The sequence below is a fragment of the Myripristis murdjan genome, chromosome 8 (genome assembly GCF_902150065.1).
Source record: "Myripristis murdjan chromosome 8, fMyrMur1.1, whole genome shotgun sequence".
Lineage (NCBI taxonomy): Eukaryota > Metazoa > Chordata > Actinopteri > Holocentriformes > Holocentridae > Myripristis > Myripristis murdjan.
Window position 1 is genome coordinate 20,956,992 of NC_043987.1, and position 25,346 is coordinate 20,982,337.

Here is a 25,346-nt window from a genome sequence, read left to right on the forward strand (position 1 = left end):
AGATGGGAAACACTCAATGAAACCGGTTGTCTTGTCACTGTAATATGATTTTTGGCTGTAATTCACCAAGTGCAGTGGTTGCCCATACTTCTGTGAGAACAGTGGGACTGGACATGGATGGCTGGATGTTAGCGTTTTTGAAGGTGCTGTGTTGCTGCGTGTGACAGTGATGTTACGCTTTACACTCGATAACACAAGTTCCTGTCATACATGACCAGGAACAAATAATCCAGGAAATTCTGAGTGACCCATCAGTATTGATCTGTGTTGATGTCCAGGGCTCACTCCTACCTCTTCATCTCATCTGCCATCCCTCTCAGCATGTCTCTGCCTCTCACACTGCTTTGAGGCTTGCTCTTAAAGGAAGTCAGCTTCTCTTTAATTAAAGATATGTAAATGTGGTCTCAGCTGGATTGCATTAGCTTGGTGATGGTGGGGTGGTAGGGTGTCGGAGCCCGGCTCCTAATCCTGACTAATTAAGGATTAATTACAATTGATGGGAGCCTTCCACCCCTCTGCAGTACTGCACATTGCAGTCCCAGACAGTATGTTTGTACATTTCACACCGTGTCATAAACTCAGGGGAGCGATGGAGACATCAGGGCTGAGGAGGAAAGGGGCGTGCTCCACTCATCCCAGGATTAGGAGTGTGTTTTGGGTTAGTTGGGGTGTTGGGGCCACAGCTTTCTTCTCAAGCTGCTGGAGCTCATCAGGTAGTGGGTAGAGGGATGATTTTTTTGAGGCTGTTTGCTAATCTAGAATAAATCGTCTGCCTCACACAAAGGTGTGTACATGCATGCAATTAACTCGTTCCTGTGAGCTCTGTTAGGTGTGTATGGGTTAGCTTTGCCAATTTGCAATGCCCTCTCCCACTACTGCTGTTAGCATGTTATCCTAACTTGCCATACACCCATAGGTGCAGAGTGATTTTATGCCTTACTTAGTTGGTACATCCGACTTGTACGAACTAACCACGTAGCCTCAGCTCTCTCCTGCGCCATCTGACTGTGTCATAATGCTTGTTCACTTGTTATAAATGGGCACTGCTCTTCTGATCTATCGCTTAATTGCCACCTAATTTGCATAACAGTGCAAATTAACGACCTCTCAAATGAGCATTCATTTTTCACAAAGTCTTTAGGAGCTCCTTAAGAGTCGGTGCTAATGAGCACAGGAGGCAGCTGGCCTGATGAGAGTTGACTGGTGGAAGATCGTAGCGGCGCTATAACAAGCCTCCTGCTTAGGTCCTCTTCGTCATCCTCCTCTTCCTCCTGTGACATTTCGTGCTTCCTTATTCTTTCATACGTCCACCTCACTCTGTGTCTGTCACTGCCAGACTACAGATATTGTCTTAGAAATTTAGAAATTTGGCCACAGGTGCTAAACAAAGCCTGATATTCTGTGTAACATTATTTATTTTGGTCATTGTGTCATATTCATGCTGAACTAGGCTCTAGAAAACATCTTAAATTGCTCTGAGACTTATTGTGTCTGTTACTGTTATTATAGTTATTTGATTTAACTTAGTTCAGTGTCAGGTGATTAGAGTCACTTGGCTCACTGATGGTGTTTTCTACTCCTCAGTGTCTGTTTTTGAAAAGGTATTTTTTTCTGTTAAAGTGTATTGATGGGCAGGTACACATGAGTATGTATGGACACCATTACAGATGTAGCACATTGAGTGGTCTAGTGTCCCAAATGAAATGCGTAGGAATTGTTGAAAAAATGTTGAAGAATTGACCTGGGATGATTATAGTCAATGTGTGTATCGGTTTACTTATTTCAGAAAAGTTAACCCTCTTGATTCAATTGTCTTTTAACTTGTCAGAAACTATTAGAATACCATGTTATAATTTGCAGAAACTATTCATCTAACCAAAAACCCCTGGAGTTTTTGTGGATGAACATAACACAACTGCACTGCATTGTTGTGGGTGTGCGGTTGATATACAATGGACCCTTTTTCTTGGCCACCATTTCTCTCACTATATGTGTGTTCTCTTTGTCTTTCATACACACATACATACAGAGAGTGAGAGTGTGTGATCATTCAAACGGGGTACACCATAATAGTCATCGCTCTGGTGTCGAAGTCTCTCTCTTTAGTTAATTAAGGACTGATTAATGATGTGTTGGACTCAAGTGTTGTGTTTGCTCAAGGTGTGAGTTCTCCAATTCACACCTTAATCAGACCTCACTGTGTGTACTCTGAATGCTTACCACTCCTCTCTCTCTGTGTGTGTGTGTGTGTGTGTGTGTGTGTGTTTGGGAGGGAATGGGGGGGATGCGTGCAACAGGACTTGGTGAAATAACCAAACAGATGCTGATTAGTGTGAGCTGCTTAAAGAAGGGATGGACATATGGATTGGGCTCATTAAGATGACTTTACTCCACAATAAAATATCCCTTTAGTAGTACTGTTTATACAATTCTTATGTTGAATTTGGAGCTCCAACTAACAATTATTTTCATTATAGAGTAATCTATTGATTATTTTCTTGATAAATCCATTCGTTTTTTGCTATCCATAAAATGTGAAAAAATAGTGAAGCCCAAGGTGACACACTCAAACATCTTATTTTGTCCCAACCAACAGTCCACAACCCAAAGATATCTACTTTACTGTAGCAGAGGACTAAAGAAACCATAAAATTTTCACATTTGAGAAGATGGAATCTAATTTAATGGCAACTAATCAATTTTTTGACTAATTGTTGCAGCTGTAACTCAGTTTGCAGTATATAAACATCTTGCATAATGCCCATTTGGAAAAAGCGTCACATCTCATTCTGGTTCATGAATATGAATAAGTTACACTGAAAACCAGCACAAGACTAGAAAATCAAATAACCTGATTTTTGGCTGAATACTTCAGTAACAAAATGTTCTGATAACATTGTAAGTATTATTTTTGGTGCTTTTGCAAGATATTTACATATAAGATTTTCTGTACTCATTAGTAATGTAAATATGATGACCAAGCAGGTTATAGGAAAATAACAGAACTACAACAGTCTAACTTAAGAAAAAAAGACAATACTTACAATATATAATGCCATATTTTATGCCATATTACAGTATCCAAAATCCCAGATGAAAGCTGGATCATATCACCCAGAACATGATAAATAAAAATACCTTAACAAGCTTGCAGCATCTTTTTTTATAAACATGGGTGAGACTGCTGTTAGTATCACATTTCCTGCCCCTTTAGTCCACTCCTCGTGCATACAGCACATGTGATAATGCACTTGCAGACATCAGACTGGATGAACAACTGGACATAATGAAGGTGAAATTTTTATTTCACTGCTTGGCTTTAAAGGTCAAGAGAGCCATGACCAAGCTGTTATTTCTCCTGTAATGCCACTCACCACTGTTAAACTGCGGATTTGGAAGCTAACTTGCTCAAGCCCGGGGGAATTATGGAAAATACTGGATCAGGTCCAGTCACAAACATCACCCGAGCTGCCATTCTTGTCTGTCTAAAACAAAAAGTTTTAGTCGACAACTGTGTTGCTTGGAGCCTTGGATCCAAATTCAACCTGTGGGTTCAGTTGTTATCCTTGGTATTTTCTGCAGTTAACTCCTCAAGGGTAGATCTTGGTTTTTATTTGTGGTGGAGAGTGAAAACTAAAACCATGGAACTGTAGATGTATATAGATTGCCCCCAGATATTTTTTCACTAGCTGCATTTCTATTGCCCACACAATAGCTAAATAATATCCGGCTTTGAGTTTAGGTCCAGTATTTACACGGGTTTACCGACCATCGTATTCTTTAGCACTGCATTTGAGATTTGTTTTTGCGGAATTTTTGTGAGGTAGATTTGCATATTTATGTGGCATATTTTCATTGTGAAAACCATCTCTCTCTCTGACCCATTCTCTTTATCTGAATTCTCTTCTGGCTATAATGAAAGGAAAAACTGATGTTTTCACAGTCCTATCTTTTCTCTCTTTCTCACTCGCTCGCTCTGTGGCACGTCTGTACTCTGAATTCTGTAGGCCTGTATTCCTGTAGCCTCTCTCGCTCTCTCTCTCTTCTCTTTCTCTGTCTCTCTCTCTTACTCGCACACACACATCTTCTCCTGTGACTCCTTTTTCAATTCTCCTTGGTTCTCCTTCTTCCCTCTCTCTCTCCTTCCCTTTTTCATTTTTTTCCCTTCCCTCTCTCTCCCTCTCTCTCTCTCTCTCTCTCTCTCTCTCTCGCTCACTCCCTTGCTCTCTCCCAGTGAAAGGCTGAGAATACCCAAGGGAGCTGATGCAATTAAAATGCTAATCCTGTCTGTCTACAGAGAGAGGGAGAGGGGGGGCTGACAGCATGAGGGATTGCGGCTCACATGGAGAACTCGACTGAAATGGAGAACAGAGGGAGAGAGGGGGGCACTGGGGGAGGTGGGTGGGGGTGTGCCGAAAGGGAGAGGGGGGAGGGGATTTGGAGGGGGTGGGATGAAGGTGGGGGGTGGGGGGTGACTGGTTGGGGGGGGGGCAGAGTAAAAAAAAAAAAAAAAAAAATGGGGGGATGCTAGCGAGGGAAAAGACAGACAAGGATAAAGCATGTGCTGTGAGCTGAGCAATGATATACCGACTGCGTTTAAGTCTTATCTATCCCTATGTGTGGAAGACATTACAGTTAATGTACAGCACTACACTGTTGGTTAGGTTGTTCACCCTTACCTGCACCACTCCATAGACTGTGTATTGTATCTGCACGGCACACCGTTTGCACACTGGCTGTGCAGAGACGAGAATGATTATGTATGCAGTGGAAGCCCAGCTGGATACCCTGAATATTTCATAGTATGGGTTGCTCACTCCGTCTCTCAATGCCACACAGCCCAGCGAGGGTGGTAACATGTGCATAATGGTGTGGTTTCTCCGAGCCGTGGATGCAGTTTGTGGGCCTTAAACTGTCTTGCCATTGGCTTAAAGGACATTTATCTCCCTTATTAGAACATTCTTGAGTTTTAAGTCTGCCGGTAATTGAACCAGCCTGGTGGTGTTGTCAAGATCCAGTTGATCAAAAGGAAAACACTAGTTAGATTGTGGAGCGAGCACACTGCCAGTGCTCAGACCTGTAGGTTCATTTTTTTTTTGTGGCTTGTGGTTGCTTTGTTAGAGGAAGAATTCAGACTCCTTTTCTAGCCCGATCCATGTCATACGTTCCTTTTTTTGTGCAATATCTTAACTCATCTTAACAGCCACCATAACCCCACTAGGCCACTAGACTGTGGCTCAGTGCAGTTGTGGGTAATAACAGCTTAATTGGAGTAATTAGGGGAATGTAGGGGCATTAGGCTACAGCTGGGGGCCATAATGAGGAGAGGGGGCAAAAGAGAGAGAGGGGAGGGGAGAGGTGAGAAGCCTCAAGAGCCACAGTTGCCCTCTTCACTGTAGGTCAGATGGACCTTTTTTTCCACAGCACACTACTCCTAATGTGGACTGCTGCCTCAGGAAACTGTCTGGGGCGGGATGGCCCGAACTTAACGTCCGCACCCACGCAAAAAGTCCCCATCCCACCAGAGCGCAGATAAATCATGCAGCTAACCATGAAGATTCAACAGGTCCAAAGTAAATATTCCTGATGTTTGGTTAAAGAATAGGGTGCAGGTTATGTACCTGAGAAGTAAAGGGGTGTTTGTGAGTGGCTCAGGAGAAAGAGTATGGAGAGGGATGGGCAAATCGGGGTCATTAGTTCAGTCGGCTGGGTCTGCTGCATTCCTGAGCCCTGAGATGGGGGAGCAGCAGAAAAGGAATGTGCCTTGGAGAGAGAGAGAAGACCTAAGTAGGGGGAAAGAAGCAGGCAAGAAGGAACAAGAAAAAAAAAATCAACGACGAGGGAAAAGAGGGGAAAAAAACTCAGACTTGTATAGGAGACCTGCTGGAAAAAGAGGGAAAGTTAGAGGCAGAGTTATGAGAGGTCTAAAATGGTGGGCCCGACCCGTTTATCAAATGGTGGTTTAAAAAGGGAAAAAAAAAGTTTCAGTAAGAAAAATTGCAGCTTCTTCACAGCAGTTCAAACTTTAACCAACATTGTTTTTACTCTTGTTTTTCCTCACTTATGAAAAATTTACAGTACAAAAAACACTTAGGAATTCTGTCTTCTTCATAGCTGCCCTCTTGTTCTTCACTGTGATTGTCTCTTCTAAGGTGAATCTCTGTGATCATCTCAAACATTGAATGGTTTGTTAACAAAAGAAGCTCTTAAATGAACAATTTAATGAGTCAGTGCACCCCCCTTACCTTTTGATGATGAGCTTTGACTAACTAGCATAATCCTTAAAGAGGACAAGCACTTAATGCCACCCAGTTTCCACTGGGATTAATCTTGTCATCCTTATTGTCAGTGTCTGTCTCCTTCAAAATCCCGTCTGATTTTGCTGCTCTTTAAGTCGGCTTTTTGCTTTTATTTCCATCTACTCTTCCTAAATACAGCTCAGATGACCAAGTAGAGTGTTGAACAGACTAAATTAATGTTTTACACCGATAACACATTTTCACATTTTCAGCTCCATATGAGTTTACAAACAGTCCAACCACCAACTCCCTCATTTTAAAGTATTTATTATTATAATTATAGGAGTAATGTTTCACCCTTTTCACATTTTTAAGCCACAGTTTGGTTCATACATAATGCTTAGACTTGAAAAAAAAAAAAAAAAAACTGACTTGACCCATAATTTAAATTCTCTGTTTCTAATTTAAACACTAAACAATTTTAACACTGGGGTTTTGCTGATGTTCTGTAAACATTGTTTACAGAACAACCTGGCAGCAGGATACCCCTGTATGTGGTTTATGGAAGAGACACATATAATGTTATCATTAATCAAAAGCAATGTTGAATTACCCTACATTACTTCATCACAAAAATGTTTGCTGTAACGGTGCATCATGAGAAAATAAATTGCATGTGCACGAACTGGATGGACCGAGGACTGCAGAATGACAGTTTCTAGTTTTGGTCCAAAACCATTACACCACTAACAAATGTTCTCTGATTATGTACATTTTGCATGCAAACATACAACTTGAGCGTCTCAATGTTAACACTAATGACATTATATTTCTTCTTCGCCAAACGTCACGTGTTCTGTGTAGTTTTGCCTCTTTCCACTTATCAGTAACAAAACATGCTTTGTGTGTAAAAGCAATAAAGGCTAAATGCTCGGTGAATATGAGTTCCCAGTCCAACTAACATTCCTCTACTCTTATCTCTACTCTTGATGTAATGGAACTGTATTAACAATATTTATGTCTCAGATTTCAGTGTATCTCATAATTAACAGTTTACAGGATAAATGAAGCATTACAACAGAATGGGCCCATGTTATTGTCCCATAATGTCATGTTATTTATCTTAATCTCTGGAGGCAGAAAAAAACAGGGGAAGATAATGCTAAAAAGGATTTAAACAGTGAAAGTTCTGCAGAAAAGACAGCTTTCTGGTCGAAACTTTTCAGTAAGAGAGAGGTTTCTGTGCATGGGAGTGTGTGAGGGAAAGAGAGAGAGATGAGAGCATGGCTGCAGGCTGACAGAGGTCCTGGTTTAATACAGTGGTGGAGAGCAGCAACTGATAGCTATACTTATGGCCAGTGGGGCTCATAGTGACAGCACATGCACTCCCATTACTGGTCCCATGCCTCATGCCCTTCTCTCTGGCAGCCTGCCACAGAGGGGCCACACTGCCCTCTGCTGTCGGCTTCGAGGAGATGCGGGCTCATTGAGGATTCAGCCAGAGACTCAGAGCAATGACTCAGGGGAGATTTCTGACTGGGTTTTGACAGCGCTGCACTTCTCTTTGAATTTTAGCATTGATAAAGCGTCCTCCCATACACTCCTGGAACCCACAGTATTAGCCTTGTCTTTGAGTGGTGGGAAAATGTGTGGTCTGTCATTTTTCAAAGTGGCATCAAGGCTTTCCAGAAACTTTTAACCAACACATTTTCACCTAAGCCCTAGATATGTTTTCTAGCTAAAATAAACATACATTTAGGATTCCAGTTTTCTCTAAAACAGATGAATAATCTACCTGGCCTGACTGACTCCTTTGCTTTGTCTCTTTTCTCTTCTCCAGTGCTGAGTATCCGAGGTGTTCAGGAGGAGGACCCCCCAGACCCTCAGATCATGCGATTAGACAACATGCTGCTAGCAGAGGGTGTGTCAGGACCAGAGAAGGGCGGGGGATCGGCTGCAGCGGCTGCTGCTGCCGCAGCAGCAGGGGGCTCACCCAATGATGGCAGCATCGAACACTCAGACTACAGAGCCAAGCTCGCCCAGATCCGCCAGATATATCACTCTGAGCTGGAGAAATATGAGCAGGTTGGAACTGAATACTTGAATATGTGCTGATATATCTGCAAATACATGTCAAATAATCAGCCGAATTCAGATCTGTCATTCAGCGACACTTCTTCCTGTGTACTCTGGTGGTTGTATCAAAGTTTATCACAGTTTGATAAAAATAGTTTTCATTCAGTCTAGCACTACTGCAGTTCTGGCTGTTTCCTGTTCTTTTGGAGATGTTTTAAATGAATGAAATCTACTTCTGTAGTGTAGGGACAGGCAACCATGTGCCTGTCCCTGCAAAAGTGTGCTGAGAGTCTGCAGGTTTTTATTGAATTCAGACTAAACCAGGTGATTTCCCTATTTTGCATACCCTCAGACGCTGTGTTTCCTCATTCAAAGTTCTTGCAAGCAAAGATTCAAATGCAGCACATATCATCTGTTTGAGTAAATGAAATGTAGCCTCCCATGCTATGGGCAGCCGGTTTGTTTGCAGGCTACATGGCTGTGTAGAGTTTGCAAAGATACATTTTTGCTTTTATACTTAAAAATCTTTATAAATAATTGCTTTGCGCCGCTGTTTCCCATCTAATATTGCATTCTGGTCTTTGCACATATGAGCCAAAGAAACATCTTGATTTCTTCATCTGGCCATCTGTACCTGTTGTACTGCTGTCAGCTCTGTCTGAGGTCACAGGTCAGAAAGACACCAGTCATGTGATTAAATTCTATGCATATGACCTGTTTTTATTCAGCAAATGTGTTTCTGTTGCAAATTATCATGTCTCACTTCATCAAATAAAAAGTTTATCCTCCTCAATTAAGCTTATAAACTTGAAGTGATAATTTGGGGATTTTATTATCAAGCATTTTTATATGATAAGGCAAAATGAACAGGAAGGGTTGATGGAAACTCAGTTAGTGAGAGGAGGAGCTGATAAGTGAAATTCTCATCGGAAGAAATTAAGTTGATCCACAGGGGAGCTACGAGGTTGAGCTTATCACTCAATAAACTGATTATTATTTAGGCACATGTCATCACCACAAATACGCCATGGGACTGGACACAGTCTGTACTTATCTGGTCTTTCCACACAGTGGAGTCAAACTCTTTATCTCTCCTTGCTCCAGGCATGCAGTGAGTTCACCAACCATGTAATGAACTTGCTGAGAGAGCAGTCGCGCACACGGCCCATCTCGCCCAAGGAGATCGAGCGCATGGTGGCCATCATCCACCGCAAGTTCAGCTCCATCCAGATGCAGCTTAAACAGAGCACCTGTGAGGCCGTCATGATCCTGCGCTCTCGCTTCCTTGACGCCAGGTCTGTCTGTGTGTGTCTGGCTGGTTTTCTCTTTGTGTAAGATGGCTGTCGGTCATGCTTTAAGCGTGTTTATGTGGAGAATGGCACGCATGTTAGTCATTATCTCTTGTCTCTGTGTGTCAGACGTAAGAGGCGTAACTTCAACAAGCAAGCGACAGAGGTGCTGAACGAGTATTTCTACTCCCACTTGTCTAATCCTTACCCCAGTGAGGAGGCAAAGGAGGAGCTGGCCAAAAAGTGTGGGATCACTGTGTCTCAGGTGAGTTGAGCTTCCACTCTGCTACTACTGAGAACTCGAGACAGAGATAATCCTCCCTGCAAAAACTGAATAATAGCGCACAATCCTGCTGACAGTGTAGTTGAAGCACTATGTGCAATTGTTCTCTGCAAGAATAACAGTGCTTCCTACAGAAGTTTTTTGTGGAGGTGGGCTAAATTGTAGCTGTGAGGCTTAGGATCACTCCTGGGCCTGTTTCAAGATGAGTTCCAGTACATGTTGCAAGTTGTCTCATGCTGCAGATTTCTCTTTGGCTATTTATGCCATTATATTTTAATATCTGCTGTATTTTCAATTTTATTTTTTGGCAAGTGTAACAATAAGGACAGATGGAGAATATTCCACCTGTGAGAGCAGTTTTCTGGCCATAAGCGGGGGGTATTACAGCTACATGAATGCAAAAGAAAACTGTATGAGAATATCTAACATGTGTCTGTCCCTCAGGTTTCTAATTGGTTTGGGAACAAGAGAATACGCTACAAGAAGAACATTGGTAAGTTCCAGGAGGAAGCGAACCTCTACGCAGTTAAAACAGCGGTGGATGCTGCCAATGTGTCGGCGCAGGCTAGCCAGGCTAACTCTCCGGCGACTCCCAACTCAGGTATCACATGTTCCATCGTCTGTCATCTAGGAAGCCCCCCCCCAAACACCACGGTTCAGTTCCTAGACACACACTTTAGTTCAAAAACACACACTGAATGCTACTGAAACACACACTGAGGGATGAGATTGTCCCAAGGCAGCCTCACACTGCACAAGAAATGGTAGTCTCACAGCCAGCTGGCACGCTGTGTGCTCAAAGCTTAATCCTGTTTTATGCTGCACTCAATGATTGGCAAAGAGCGGTTTGCAAGAAGCAGAGCAGGCTAAAGTCATAATTCAGTATATAAAATGAAACGTAGGCATTGATCACGACAGCAAATCCTTTGTAACTTTTAGCTCATCTGCAGCTGTAGTAAAGCAAGCTCTAGTGTTGGTGTAACTCAGTTTCTCGTCCATGTATTTGCTACTTTGTCTTATTTTTACTGTTAGAATAGGAAATGCAACCACGTGCAGGTTTCACAAAGCCAGACACTTCCTCTTGCATTACAAGCACTCTGGCTGCCTTGCCACGTTTCAGTTCTTGTTTCCCCCCCAACAGTGTAGTTGTGCTCAAAAGTTTCCAACCATGCTTTTGTTCGTTTCCAGTAGCAACGCTAAACTTAAGCAGGACTTCATGATACAAATCATGATACGGTTATTAGTCTTGTTTTTAACAACTGTGGTTCTAGTTTTGTCCCGTCGCTGTTATTGTTTGCTCTGTGCTGAAGTTAGTACTAAAATGTTAATTTTATGTTTAATTGTAATAATGTTGGTACTTCTAAAACATTTGAACTACACTTATTTTAATTTTAGATAACCGGCTAAATTGCAATCTTTATTTTACGTTTTATCTTGCCGTGGTGTTAATTTACTTGCTGTGGTGCTGCACCACTACTTAATGAAGACAGAGGAAACAGTGCAGAGATTGTCCACTCTGCACAGATTTTTGTCCTGCTGGCCATCTGGGTAGCTTAGCTGGCTAAATCCCACCTTATTATCATATCAAACTTTTCTCTAAGATGATGCTCAATCACAGACTCCTAACACCTCAGCATCACGAGTAAGGAGTTGGAATAATAATTGGATAATTGTAATTTTTGAGACTACTACCCCTATACCCTGGGGTAGTAGTCCACTACCCCTGCCTGCAGAAGTTATAGACAAAAATAGCTCCATCAACATTGAGTGCAAGGATGAATTGGAAAAAAAAAGAGTTGCTTCACTCAGAAATGTCCTTAACACTGACTAGGTTTTCAATTCTGTCAAAGTACCGTGATAGTCCAAACAATGCTATGGGTTTAAAAAAAACATAAATATTGTGCAGTGTGGGCTCCTGACATCTGTGCTTTTGTCTGTCAGCCAAAGTTTACATTCCACTCGTGTTGTCTTGTATGTGTTTTGTCAGGTTTTTGTCTAACATACTTTTAAAACACTTGGATGTCGCTTAAGCTGTTGTGTTATTGATGGGTATCAGTTGGGATGACCAGCCTGTGTTTGGCCTGAAGTGGTTCTCTGTACTTCTCCTGCTTGTTTTCTTTGACTAACTCATCCCCAGTTTTTGTTTTTTTTCTGTTATCTGCTTACATGTGAACCACCTTGTTCACTGTCTGTATGTTGCATAGAATCCAACGTTTACACAGCACACACACCTATCCACAATACTGATATAGTAAGCTCCATTTGCTAAGGAAGCAGACAGGAGCAGGTAGGTGATCATTCAGTTGTTTTGATCCCGTCCGCCCCCTGCCTTACGCTTCCACAAGGTGAAATTCCTCATGTTCTTTAGTACTGTTAAACCCCACCTACCCCACCCCACCCCGCACCCCACTCCTCTCCACTCTTAGCCCGTGATGTCAGAGGAAGAACACCAACTCCTGGGAACTGAAGTTCGTCTTCCATATTCATCCCTAACCTCTCTCAAAATCCATTTCCATAATCCAGAGAATTACAGAAGTGCAATCCTAATGATGCAAGTGTTGAATGTGCTGTGAAGATGTTAAAATGTTTATGTTGTGTGTAAGCATTGGTCTCAAATAGATTACTAATATGGTGATATTTTCTGTTTGGAGTACATTTCAAGAATCTGTTTGTGCAGCTGATGTGCATATACAGTATGTGGCGGTTCAGTTCTTTTAACATGAGCTGTACCTTCACTCCTGTGTTAAAGACCCCTCTTCATCACTATTTCAGTGCTGCCATGTTTAACATTAGTGTGGTCAGTTTGGCAGCGCACCGCTTGGTCGTTACAGATGTAAATGGGGTTTGTCACCTGTTCAGAATGTGCTGGCTGAGATCAGTGCCTCTCATGTTGACGCCGTGGCTCAGGCCATGAGGTGGGACTGCTCTGTTGCCAATCAGTGCTCACGATCAATGGTGACCTTTGATCCCCTCGAGCACCCTGGCATGGCTGATTGGCTGAGTGTATTGCCTGCAGGGTCATCGGGGTCGTATAGTTTGTCTCACACTGGCGACACCTACCTTGGCCTGCGTTCACTCAACGGGGAGGGTCTCAGCATCACCCCCTCTCTTCAGCCGCAGGTAGGCACTGAGGGCGTTCTGCCAAGCCCACCTCAATGCCGTCAACCCAGTGTCCCTGGACCCGTGGCCCCAGCCTAGCTCCTTCTGACCTTAGCCTCACCTCAGATGCCCTAGTGTTAACCTTTTACCCCATCCCACCCCTCGACCAACATACACACGTCTCCTAGGACCATTGTGCCTCAAGAAGCAAAGGCTTCACCTCAACCCATTCCCAAACTCTCTGTACTTGATAGTCCATGGTTCCTCCTGCCCTCCCAAGATCTCTCCTTAACATCTCTCCACACATCCACCCACTCACCTGCCCAGACCAGGTAGAAATTTCTCCTAGACTGCCCTTGTGATTGTTGACCCCTGTTGGAGCCACACAGTTTTGTTTTTTCTGGAAGGCTCCACAGATTTCTGCTGTTGAGCGCCGCATGGCTTGGTAATTAATGACAGGCAAAACTCAGTGAGACTGATGGGAAGAAGGAATACATTACAAGCCTTTCTTTTTGGTGAACCATGCGGCGTCTTGGTTTCACATGCATTCATTTATTCTATGGGAATGAGAGAAGTGGTATTAGTGAGAGTCTACATATTCAGTGGCGAAACATGATTTGTGGAAGTAGTGGCTTGAGATAATAACTGAAAATAGAGATGGGAAAATGAAACTGATGAATAATGCTTATTGGCACTGACGCATACAGCAGAGGTTTGTGGGAGGCTGTCCCTCCTTTTTGTGGCCCATCTTTGTGTGTTTAGATACATAATTAATATATGGTGGTGTTATGAATTCTTGTTCAAACGTCCTTGTGTTGAAGTTAGTCTTGAAATTTGTGTTTTGTTTTGTTTGTCTCTGACAGGTGGATACCCTGCACCGTGCTACACACCTGACGGGCGGCTATGAGGAGTTGTCAGGTGGCCTCTACACCCCTCACCGCCTGGATGTGAGTACCAACTCAAAGCTCCTCTTAAGGGGTAGCTGATGACAAGATTCAGAGCTAGCCAGGGTGTTTTCCTAGTATGTTTCACTCCCTTGTAGACACAAGTTTACCATTTACCAGACTCAAGAGTAAAAATGCAACTAATTGGAAAGAAATGTTTGATTTTTTTCCTCTGGATGAAATGTAACTACAGCGCTATTAGTCATATCTTGTTAGGCAAGGAGTTTAGAGGAGTTTTAAATTTTGGGAATGCATCGCTCAAGACTAACTTCATCAGTTAGCCATGTCCTACCACATAGACAAGTCTTTTCATAATGCATATTATCCTCTGTAGGCTAACAACAGCTGGCAGGACACCACCAATCCCCCCTCGGTCACCTCTCCTCCTGGTCCTCCTGGCAGCGTCCACTCTGACACCTCCAACTGAGACTGCGTCTCTTCCACCACTTCACCTCCTCCCTGCCATCATTTACATTCCTGCAGTGGTCTGCTCTGACCAAAACCCTCTACCCCTATTTTTTCAATGCCCCTTGTCTCTCCACTATGGCAGCCATGCAAGGCTGTAGACACTTTTCATAAACACACACCGTGCTGGACCACAGGACAGGACAGCAGAACAGTAGCGAGGAGGGATTTTCCCTCCAACCCACAACTCCATTTAAATGCTGGAAGCTCCGTAACTCAGAATGGAAGAGGGATGGAGCTGACTGATGTCGGGACAGATTAAAAAAAAAACAAAAAAAACAAAACCATCTTCACCATTAAGGACTTTTTAAAACCACTGACCCAGTGTGTAGAAGATCATGATGTCTGTACATTATCTGTGTATATGCACGTCTTAACTTCACACAGTGTTCACACAGCCTGTCCATGTGCTATTGACCTCTGCACTCGACCCTTTGCTCTGGAAAACTGTGTGTGATTGCCTGTATCTCATGAGGCATTGGCGCTGGCATTTGACAGCAGTCAGCGGCTGTCGCCAAGCTCTGTGTTGATACGGATCACTAGGGAGCTCTGCTCACCTTGCTTGTACCAAAGTGCTGCCCCAGTAGTTGTCAACACATCCGTTCCTCCAAGAACACCCTCTGGCAACTCAACACAAAGACACTCTTGTAGCTTCCAGCCCTTTCTAGCTTGGATGTTTCGTTTTGTTGGTGGAGATTTCAAAGTGAATAGTTCAGATATGCACAAATGTGCATGCACCCCTCCCAAAACACACACAGACACACCTCTTTGCTTTCAGTCCCTGACATAGTGAGCAGACATATGAGATGTGTGAAGCACAAACTTTGGCACCCTTTTTCTGGGTGTTCTCTACCTGGATACAGTAATTATGGGGATCCCTTTTTTTAGCCAGTGCTAAATCTGGCCCGGGCAGGACAGGACACAGTAGGACTGACAAGGAAGAGGAACGGGTAGAGAGACAAAAAATATCTTTGGTTGAGTGGATGTAACTAACATCCTTTTTTTGTTGCTAACCAATAGAGGGTGTCGTAGGTGGCTTGTTAGGCTTTGCCTCTTGCTTTCTGTCAACTAGTTTATTTTACTGTAGCTTTTTTCTAATGCTGTTTCACCAAGAATGCACCAGCCACCAAAAAAAGTAGCTCAATAAAGCATCTAAATGAAGTTAGGAGAGAGGGGGGTGGAGAGTTTCTGGGGCAGTGATGTGTTGTTGGGACAAATGTGACATGAATTTAGAAACGTGACTGTCTTCCATGCATGTAGGACTTTTTAGGTGTGATATTGTTTTCATTTAACCTTTCATGTTTTTTAGCTTCACTTTCATTAATAACAAAAAAAAAAAGAGGAAAGGGTATAATGTTATCAGACAGACCAAAAAGGAATAAGTGCATCATGCGTTGCTATGATGTGTGTGTCTCTGCGTGGGCGCATGTACAGTGCTCTTTGGATGTCTCAGTCGAACTGGCTGGTGCCCTCGTACATTTATAAGCAGAAAGAGTGGGGGTACCCTGACAAGCCGGTGACACATTAGACGGGCTTCAGCTGAGATCTCCTCCCTAACTTGAAACATGTAAGCTCACAGGCCCAAGGCAACACACTACAACTTTCTATCGTACCAAAACCAAAAATACCACGATCAACAATGTAATAATGCTACTCTATGTCTCTCTAAAGTTGGTGCACAGCCACCTTTTCAGTTTAAGGAGAGGAGGGAATTCTATTTGTAACTGTGTCTTTCTATGTGTGGTGTCGTCATGCCTCAGTTTAATTTCGTTTCGGGGCTTTTGTTGTAAGGCTTTGTGGGAGGGTGGGTGGAGTGAGGACTGTCCCACCACACCTGTTATTTGAGCACCTGTTCCACAAGAAGGCATGCCCCCTCCCCCTCACCCCCACCTGCCCCTCTTACCCACAGCTGTTTTGTTCTTAGTTCTTTGATTTGGCCGATTGGCAAGGGCTTCTCTCTCTCCTCTGTTACCAAAAAAGGCAGCACTGGGTGTAGTAAAACTCTTAACACGTGTATTAAGACACACACGTTATGTTTTTTGGGGATTTTCATCCTTTGGAACTATTTTATACATCAACTCTTATGTGAATAACTAAGCATTTTGATAGTAAGATAAAGCCTTATGAAGATTTCAGTGTAAATCAAGACTTTGGTGAACCATAATTATGTTACAGAGCAAAACTTGAGCTTGTAAGCCTGTCACATATGCTATCCCAGATTTAAGTACACATTTTACTGTTACGCATCACCTTTCATATGGCTGTATCTTACAAGTAATGTTATCACCACACCAAAATTACCGTGCCCCCTTTTTCTACCAGTTGTAATGGATGTCACTGTACAGTTTGTGGAATGTTTCAGTATTTTTTTCCCTCTTTTATAAACTTTTTTGATGTTTTGTTTTGGTTGAGATGCCAGGTTTATTTGGCCTTTATTGTGTCGCAGGGTTTGCGAATACTCTTGTTTCTATGAATTTTGATTATTATTTGAGTTTTTTGTTACATAACCGGGTGGAAATGTAGGGTTCACAGGTATAAATACATTTGGTGCTGTGGAAAGACTATTTTTATTAGCTGGGGCGTTGTAATAAACGTACAACCTTGGATGTGTTTCACTATGTTGATCCATCCCGTCCCCTCTCGCAGACACCCTCAGCCGGCCCCTTTTCACCAATGCGTTCTGCTTCTAAATGCATTTATTTATAACTTTGAGTGAGGCCTACTCAAACTATTATATGAACTTGGAAAGGAAATTTGAAATTGTCTTCTGAGAAAGTAAAATTGGAAAAGGGAGATAGCCGTCAGTGTTTAGATTCCAAGTAAATCACCTAGCACGATGGTGTTTGATTTCTTAAAGGTTAGTCCTAGTAATGGGGAAATTTGCCTGGAAAAACCCCCTGAAACTATGCAGTCTATACATCTGCATATATGGCTGTGGGCAGGTAGTGAAATTATTTTACTGAGAACTTTTGACCACAAATTTGAAGTGACAAGTTGATTATCGTCCTAATTCCTCTTACACCCTGAAAAAGGGAGACAGCGTGCAAAAGGGCTGCAGTTTTTTTTTTTTTTTTTCCTTTGTTTTTTTGCTCATCAATGGACCTTCTAAATATCCAATTCCGGTCTGCACTTTAATCTTAGTTATGCTAATTTACATCCAAAGTAGCGAGTGTACAGAGCCAAAACATCGATGCCCAAACCTTACTGAAGCTCACTGTTCACCTTTTCAGTCGCCTCTAAATTTGCAAGAGGAGTGCAGTTCTAAAACACCATCATTTTGTATCAAGGTTGATCATAATTCTGTGTAGCTCTAATTCTGTGAGTAATTATTGATTTCCACAGCACCAAATGAGTTCTTAAACCTTTTTTGATTTTTGTTTTATTAGTATATTTGTATCTCCCCTCGTCTTCACTTTCCCTTGTATTTACCCCTCTCTCTACCTCTGTCTTTCCATTTCTCTTGTATATAATCCCCACTGTTTTCAGACTTGTGAGTCTGTACGAACTCCTTTTATACCTCAACTTTAGAATTGTTCTAGAAAGAGTAAAACAAAAGGAAGAATATGACAAATTGTAGTGTTCTTATTAGAAAACTAATAAAATGATTTAGTGTGATTTCCCCTCCCTCCCCCTCCCCAGTATTTGTTTTCTGGACTTTAGGAGTGTTTCATTTTATAATTTGTCACAAATGCTCTTGTGATAGTCAAATGTAATAAAAAAAAATGAGAGATTGCACCATCTGATGATTAATATCTGAATTTTGAATCAAACTCATGGTGGTTATCTTAAGGAAAGCCAAGATTAATCATATCCATTTCAATTTTTTTTTTTTTTTTTATTACATGCATGTCTTATATTTTTTGCAAATGACAAATTCACAAATGCAAGCATGGCAGAGAGGTGTTTTGGCAAAAAGCTGGCTGATGTCCTGTTGAAAATCCATAAATGGCAAAGAATCATCCACGAAGGTAAACCAGCAGCTGCAACACAGTTGTTGCTGTGAACGTCCTGCTGTGGTGAAATTAAAGGCCAGACGCTTCATTCACCCTGAGCCTCGAGCGTCAAACCACCGTGCAACTGTCTGCCTTATCAGCTTTGAGCTGCGGTGTACACACGATCCTGTCTTCTGTCTTCTGGACACCGCTAATATTTTCCTGTAGACACAAAGCAAAATCTGTTAAACTGGCTTTCAGGAGGAGGAACAGAAAAGCAACACAAAGACTGCATAAAGTCCTGTGTTTTTTTTTTGTTTGTTTGTTTTTTTTTGACAACTTGATTCTTAAATCCAACGTTTCATCATTTCCTGCATTTTTCTTGTGTGAAAAAATTATTTGTAGGTCAGCGTTTCAATGTGGCAAGGCATTCATGTTGTGTGACCAAATCCAGGAGTAACAAGATGAAAGGAAGGAATCAGGAGGAGGAGGGGGTTCCCGGTTCCTGCTTGCACCTGGTACCACAGGACATTATGTTTTACTGCCAATCTGCTGCCTTTGAGAAGCACTCAGCTTGTGTTTCACTGTAATGGAGACGTTCTTGCCTTGCACATACTGACACGCGAAGGGAATGATAAGAGACAAGAGAAACAGTACTTTTGTAGGAAAATGAGCAGGATTTGTATCCACAGACCCCCTGACATTCGCTCCCATTATCGCCTCCCACCTTTGGCTGTACCTCTTGCTGTGCTGGCTGAAACTGGAAAGGAGGGGGCTTGTTGTCGCCACCTCTCCTACACAGGCAGCACAGGATCCACGTGAACGTCCTTCGCATCTCATCGTCCCGTAGGGAATAGATGATGGGGTTGACCAGAGAGTTGCACTCGGCGATCACCAGGCAGAACTTCTCGTACTTGTTTGCGTGGCTGTCTTCACCCAGCACGCCGTCCAGCAGGAGAGTCATGAGGCCAGGAGTCCAGCAGATCACAAAGGCCCCTGCGGAGATGGTGTGCAGAAAAATAAATGATGCTCTAGTCAATTCACAAACTGTGCAGAGTCATATTAAACGACTAGGTTGGAAAAAACTGAAGCAATTATTACGGTAACACTTCATAGATACCATGGTAACTAAGTGATAAGCAAGTAACACATTTAAAATTAAGCCCACATTACATCAACATTTACCTCAAAATTAATTGAAAATAAACTTTAATTGTGTCACCAAACTCATTCTGAATGTCCCAAAAGGTGCTGCAAACTGAATTTATGATTTTTATGCGGCAGATTTCCTGTAAACCTCCAGTACGGCCAAGCTGCACAGAGCTGAGGTTGTGTCCAAGAAATGTAAGGGCAGTCTTAAGAGTTCATGTTACTCCAGATGTTTCATCACGTGGCAAGCCTGGTTTCATTTTTATGATCTCATAGAATGAGTCTGGTGACACTAAGTTTCTGTTTTCAGTAAACTGAGCTAAACGTTGTTGATGTAGTTTGGGAGGCAATTTCAAAGAAATCTCAAATACATAACTAGCTAATTATCACCTACTTACCCTGAAATTCACAGATCATTAAAGAGAAGTCTTACTAATATAGTTTGTACATTGATCACTTAATGATACAATGTGCCATGCCCTGACATCATTCACTTCAAATAGGTGAGTTAAGAAACTAGAAATATGTTTTCACTTTGAGTATTTCATAATCTGGTTAGCCTCATTACTTGGAAAAAGCTTGCTGTACCCGGACAAGGGCTGACAAACAAGGTATGAAGTAGATAAACTGGTTTTGTAGAGAGGAAGTAAGAGGTGGCGGGCTACCACCATGGGCTGAGCAGCGCGTGCTAACGGAGTACCTCACAGAGAAGTGTGTGGGCACAAAATATCACACAGCCACTTTTACTCTCTTTACAGCCAGATGAGAGCCATTACTCCCTTCTTAAGTTTTAGAAGGATGACTAAGATAATTGAGATGTGGATTGTGCAAAAAGGGTTGCAACATATTTGTACAGTCTGTGGTTTTCATGTGGAGTCACTCCTGAGCTGTGGTGACCAGTTACGTCTGTGCTACCACGGCTGAGTGATAAGTACATATTATATCAATACTGTGACAAGAAGCAAGATATCATCGGGGATTTTGGATGTCATCATATGGCATACATGTTGTCTTTTCATAGTTTTCAAGGCTGCATTACAGTAAATCTTATATGCAATCTTATAAACTTATTAGACTGTTCTGTTTGTTCTATTATCTGCCTCTCCCTGCTATATTTGATTTTGCTCATATTGCCTTGCCCCATAGATTAAATTCCTTCAAAACCTCCAAAAAAGTTCATCTCACCTAGAACCATGGAGATGGTTTTCACCAGGTTGAAAACAGTCTGGTTGTGCTGCTGGTCCCACGTGTGCTCAGACGCGTACCGGCTCTGGTGTCTCACATGGAGAAAGATGTGAGTGTACATGGCCACCATGATGAAGAAGGTGACCAGGTTGAGAACGGCCCAGAAGACGAGGAAGTGGCGGCTGTAGAGGGGGGCGATGGTGGAGCAGTTGTCCAGGTCGCACTCGCAGTTCCAAAACTTGGACGGCACCACGCCCATGATGATGGCCACGGCCCAGATGCAGACTATCAGCAGCGTCACGCGCCGCTTGGTCATCTTGCTGTGGAGCTGCATGGTGATGATGGTCTGGTGGCGCTCCACAGCGACAGCCAGCAGGTTGGCCACTGAGGCCGTCAGGCTGATGTCGATCAAAGCCCCCCGCATGAACCACTGCTCCTTGGTGAGCTCCCTGGTCCAGGGGCCCGTGTTCAGCATCAGGTTGGCGTAGGCTATACCTGCAAACAGGTCCGCTGCGGCCATGTTGCCCAGGAGGTAGTAGATGGGGAAGTGGAAGTTCTGGTTCATGAGGATGGCTGCCATCACCAGCAGGTTGGCCAGGACGACTATGAGACACACAGTCAGGCCCAGAGCGATCACCACGCGGTCACGGGACGTCCACTCCTCACTGATGTTCTTGCCCACCAGCTCGTAGAAGAAGGTGACGTTGTGGCTGTAGTCACAGGCGTTCCACACTCTGCTCTCCATGGCCATAAGTAGCTACTGACAGGAAACAGGACGGTAAACACAGGCTCACTAACAGCTGCAGACAGATGCTAGTATGGTGCACAGAATCCTGTGCAGATCAATTATCTTACATAATCTGGGCCTATAATCTCAACATGCAGCAACAAATACAGCTCAGAGGTTGTATGTGCAATCTGTGGTTGTAATGTACTGCTTTGTTTGTACTGATTTATTTGTATGTTATTTGTTTGTTATTATTATTATTACTACAATGGAGGCAGCTATACGATAAACTAAACAGCTATACAATAAACTATATCGTAAATTATGAGTTAGATATGTATGCATGCAGGATGACTTGGGCTGCACAATCGTATCGAAACCCCGAACGGAAATCCCAAAGTGCAGTAGCCAAACTGCAGCAGCTGCACTTTTTCGATAAAGGTTATATGTGACAGTACACATTAGAAATGAAGTATTGTGGCGCTGCAGAGATGGCCTGGCCTATGAACCATATTCTCGAGATGATAAAAAAAAAAAGAAAAGAAAAAGGAAACATGAAGGTTTGGTGCAGACCCCAGCAAACACCACATCATCTCCGTTTTACTAGTTTTCAGTTAAAATGAAAATGATGCGAAAATGATCACTCCAACTAAAATCAAATATTATTGCAACCAATCTCTCTCTCTCTCTCTAAAAAAAAAAAAATCGCATTAACATATTTACCATATTGTGCAGCCCTGCGCTGATGACTAGTAGGGATGTCAATTGTGAACTTTGATCACTAAGGCAAACAGACAGCAGGACAAACAAATAAAGCATTACGCACTGTACGCCTACACAACCTCGTGTTTTATCATCAGAGCCAAATATGCAGCGTTTTATCAGCCTGACCCATCTGACACCACCACACCACAAGGAAGAGCTATATGTAGCATTTCTACCAGTTAAAAAAAAAAAAAAAAAGGGCAGGTTAACGTCACATAAATCAGTGTGTTTGAGGTGAATTAAGAGCTTACCTCCCTCACACTGCTGTTTCCTCTCTGTCGATATAAACAAAGAGACGGACCGGTTCAACTCTTATCTGCCGCATTTCTTGTCTTAACTTGTTTCAGAAACGTCAGCGGCACATGTGAGCCACCTGAAATACAGATCAAATCAAAGAACACAAACATGAATTCATGTTAACACACGTTTGTCGCTCAGAGACTGGAACCCCGGACTTCACACGGGACATGCGGGCAAACTCTTTAAACTTACCGCCGGTTTAAGTGTGTCTTCCATCCAGGCCGACGCGATACAAAACCAAAACAGATGCCATTAATGAAGGGGAAAGTCTCGGGTTTTTTACTGCTTCTCCTGCGTTATTTCCAGGTGGAATATAATTTGGAGCGACTGACTTTCCCTGTCGGTGTGGTCGACGCCGCTCCGGCTCATTTTCTCCCAGCTGGCGCGGAGGGACATCAGGTAGCGGCGCTGCCTTCACGTACAGGCAGAAAGGTCGCAAAAACGAACATCATCACCATAATCGAACCATTAAACTAAATGTTGTGCACACTCGAAGTACTAAATCGTACCCCTTGAGCAGAGATTTAAAAAAAATAACATCTGTAAGTTCATTTATTGTTGTTGTTGTTGTTGTTTCGGGCAAATTTTCCATATCCTATCTTTCAGAGAAAGACGTTTTAAAGCCCATGGTGATTTTTTTCTGCAAAGCATTTCAGTTATTTATTGTGATTCACTGGATCTCACTGCAGCGTGGTTTCCACTGGAATAAAGGAGAATCACTCTTATTACCACAACCAACCTTCGATTTTTATTGATTTGATTTGATTTGATTTGATTTTTGTAGGGAACTAAAAATTAGAATCATCTCCTGAAAATGGCCCCAAAAGTAGCGGAGATGAAATTTTCTGATACCTGATTTATAGGGGTGGCATTTAGGTCATGTCAGTGGTTGACAGTGAAAGTAAAGTGTTTATTATCCTTTGCATTTGTGTGGCATTCCAGATAAAAAAAAACATTATTGCTGCGTGTTTCAATCTTCACACTTTCTTTAACCTCTCACTTAAAAAAAATCCAACAAATACCTGATATGCAGTTCATTTCATTCACTCTATCACCGCCTCACACACAGCCCTGTGACGCTTTATTCCTGAAATAAAACAACAAACACTACTCTGCTACAAACGTCGCTGCTATGTTGGACTATGCGCTTGACTGTGAGGTGGGTTGTAATTGCACCATCCACCATCGGAAATACGAGCTCACGAGGAGCACCTGAAGGTGGCAGCCCATAAAAAACAACAAGGCGTTGCGAGGCACGCGACAGACAGGTGTATGACACCGGAGGAAGGCGGGGCGTCTGCTCTTCCATTTCAACCTGAAAAGTCACATTTCCTGTCCCTGCCAGTTCAAGAGGTCATAAGCCAATACACACCACATAGTATTTAGACTTAAGTCACATTTGTTGCCAATTCTGAAGAAAAAAAACAATGATAACCATTAAGAATCGCTTAAAAGAAACTGCACTTGTACATTTTCGTGAATTTGTGAAGTAAAAAAGCGGCCTAGCAACCGAACTGCACTTTCAAATTGGCTGCGTAAAAGAGAGACAGCTTCAGAAATGGCACCGGGCGCTAATGTTGGCTTATTCTACTGTTTTCTTACGTCCCAGTTATGATTTTTGTGGCCATGTAAGTGATAGGATATAGCCGGATGCACTTCAGGGTAGGTGTGACATCTCCCTGAAACCTGCCCCAGGCGACAGGCTGACTCATGGAGGATGAATTTCTTAATAATGAGTTCCGCGTCGGAACTCAATTTGTTTGGAAGCTGTTTGTAAACCCGGGCAAGAAGAGAAGAGAGGGTAAAGTTTTACCTTTCACTTGTTCTGCCGGTTCAAACACCGCACAGCCAACACATGATGGGACTGTAAACATCACGGTGTTTGATTTGAAAAGCTACTGGGGTCTCAGCGTCAGGTGTGGTCTTGCGTCACGTCGTGGTGATTGATGCACGTGTGACGTCAGTATGGACGCTGGCTGATATCTAGTTAAATAAAATCAATGAATGCCTGAGCTGTATAACCAACATTAGTATCAATATGTATATGCAGCTAGCCATTAAAATTAATTTTAAGGGATAAGTGAATTCTGGGGAAAAAATAAGTAAGAATATGTGTAACTGCCTCAGTGGGTTGTAGAGTGCATTAATGAGAACTGTATGATCATTTTCAGGACAACAGCAAGATATTCAAAAGATGAAAACTGGCCTATAGGTCAAACCAGGTTCAGGAAATCTTATTTCCATAAATAGTGGCACTTCATATCCCGTGTTGTTTCACTGAGGAAGAAAAAAATCTAGCTGGAGGAACATGCCTCATCATGTGCAGGACAGGTTTCAACAAAAAATAAACCATGCAAAAATTTCTCTGTTCTAAAATCATACATTTAAAAACGCTGTGGCTTCCAACACAAACACACCAGACATTTTCTGTTTGTGTAATGTTGTTTTAAATCAACCCACCGAGTGCAATAAAGAGTAATAAACAGACTGTGTGGAGAATTTTAGATGCTTCTTTGTAATATCGTGTTCCAGCCCATTTTGCACAGTCCACATCTTAAGTTTCAAAAATCCCTTGTACACTTTTTGTCATTGACTATATCTCCATTTACACCTGGTATAGTTTTAAGAGGGGAAATCAGAAAGTGCATTCACATGGATTCACCTGATCAAAATTTAGGTGTGGGTGGCTGGAGATGGTTCATCATGAAATAATGCCTCATATTGCAATACTGGTTCAGACAATCACTTCTTCACCACAAACTGGTTTTCAAGCCTTCACACCAGAGTTCGTAGTAATTGACCTGAAGGGGGCGGTGTTGTCACATGTTTGATTTAAAGGGCCATGATCACTGCATCTGCATCCGTACCTGGCACACCTGTCTGGCCTTGTTTA

At 42.6% G+C, this 25,346-nt stretch overlaps 2 protein-coding genes across 10 annotated transcripts in view; one reads left to right on the forward strand and one right to left on the reverse strand.

Annotated features, from left to right (window-relative positions):
• The window catches only part of pbx4 (pre-B-cell leukemia transcription factor 4), a 30,424-nt gene extending 12,291 nt beyond the window's left edge, over nucleotides 1-18,133 (forward strand). For 2 of the 5 annotated variants that reach the window (XM_030057442.1, XM_030057444.1), the window contains 7 exons: nucleotides 8,080-8,324; nucleotides 9,420-9,610; nucleotides 9,734-9,869; nucleotides 10,332-10,488; nucleotides 12,904-13,007; nucleotides 13,850-13,933; nucleotides 14,265-18,133. In XM_030057442.1, the coding sequence (XP_029913302.1) occupies nucleotides 8,080-8,324; nucleotides 9,420-9,610; nucleotides 9,734-9,869; nucleotides 10,332-10,488; nucleotides 12,904-13,007; nucleotides 13,850-13,933; nucleotides 14,265-14,357 (1,010 nt within the window). In that variant the 3' untranslated portion in view covers nucleotides 14,358-18,133. The remainder of the gene's footprint in view (nucleotides 1-8,079; nucleotides 8,325-9,419; nucleotides 9,611-9,733; nucleotides 9,870-10,331; nucleotides 10,489-12,903; nucleotides 13,008-13,849; nucleotides 13,934-14,264) is intronic. The other 3 variants (XM_030057445.1, XM_030057446.1, XM_030057443.1) reach the window with 2 other exon arrangements.
• Nucleotides 18,134-18,258: 125 nt separating this feature from the next.
• Nucleotides 18,259-24,396, reverse strand: lpar2a (lysophosphatidic acid receptor 2a). 5 transcript variants are annotated; one of them, XM_030057457.1, is made up of 5 exons: nucleotides 24,267-24,396; nucleotides 22,405-22,526; nucleotides 20,662-21,418; nucleotides 19,055-19,323; nucleotides 18,259-18,549 (listed from the first exon to the last, which is right to left on the reverse strand). In XM_030057457.1, exons 3-5 carry the CDS (start codon nucleotides 21,410-21,412, stop codon nucleotides 18,457-18,459), a joined length of 1,113 nt encoding a protein of 370 aa, XP_029913317.1. In that variant the 5' UTR covers nucleotides 21,413-21,418; nucleotides 22,405-22,526; nucleotides 24,267-24,396; the 3' UTR covers nucleotides 18,259-18,456. The 5 variants fall into 5 exon arrangements, with proteins under 5 accessions (XP_029913317.1, XP_029913314.1, XP_029913316.1 ...); XM_030057454.1 differs by having other exon boundaries at nucleotides 20,662-21,421; XM_030057456.1 differs by lacking the exon at nucleotides 24,267-24,396 and adding an exon at nucleotides 22,646-22,855.
• Between the last annotated feature and the right edge of the window lie 950 nt (nucleotides 24,397-25,346).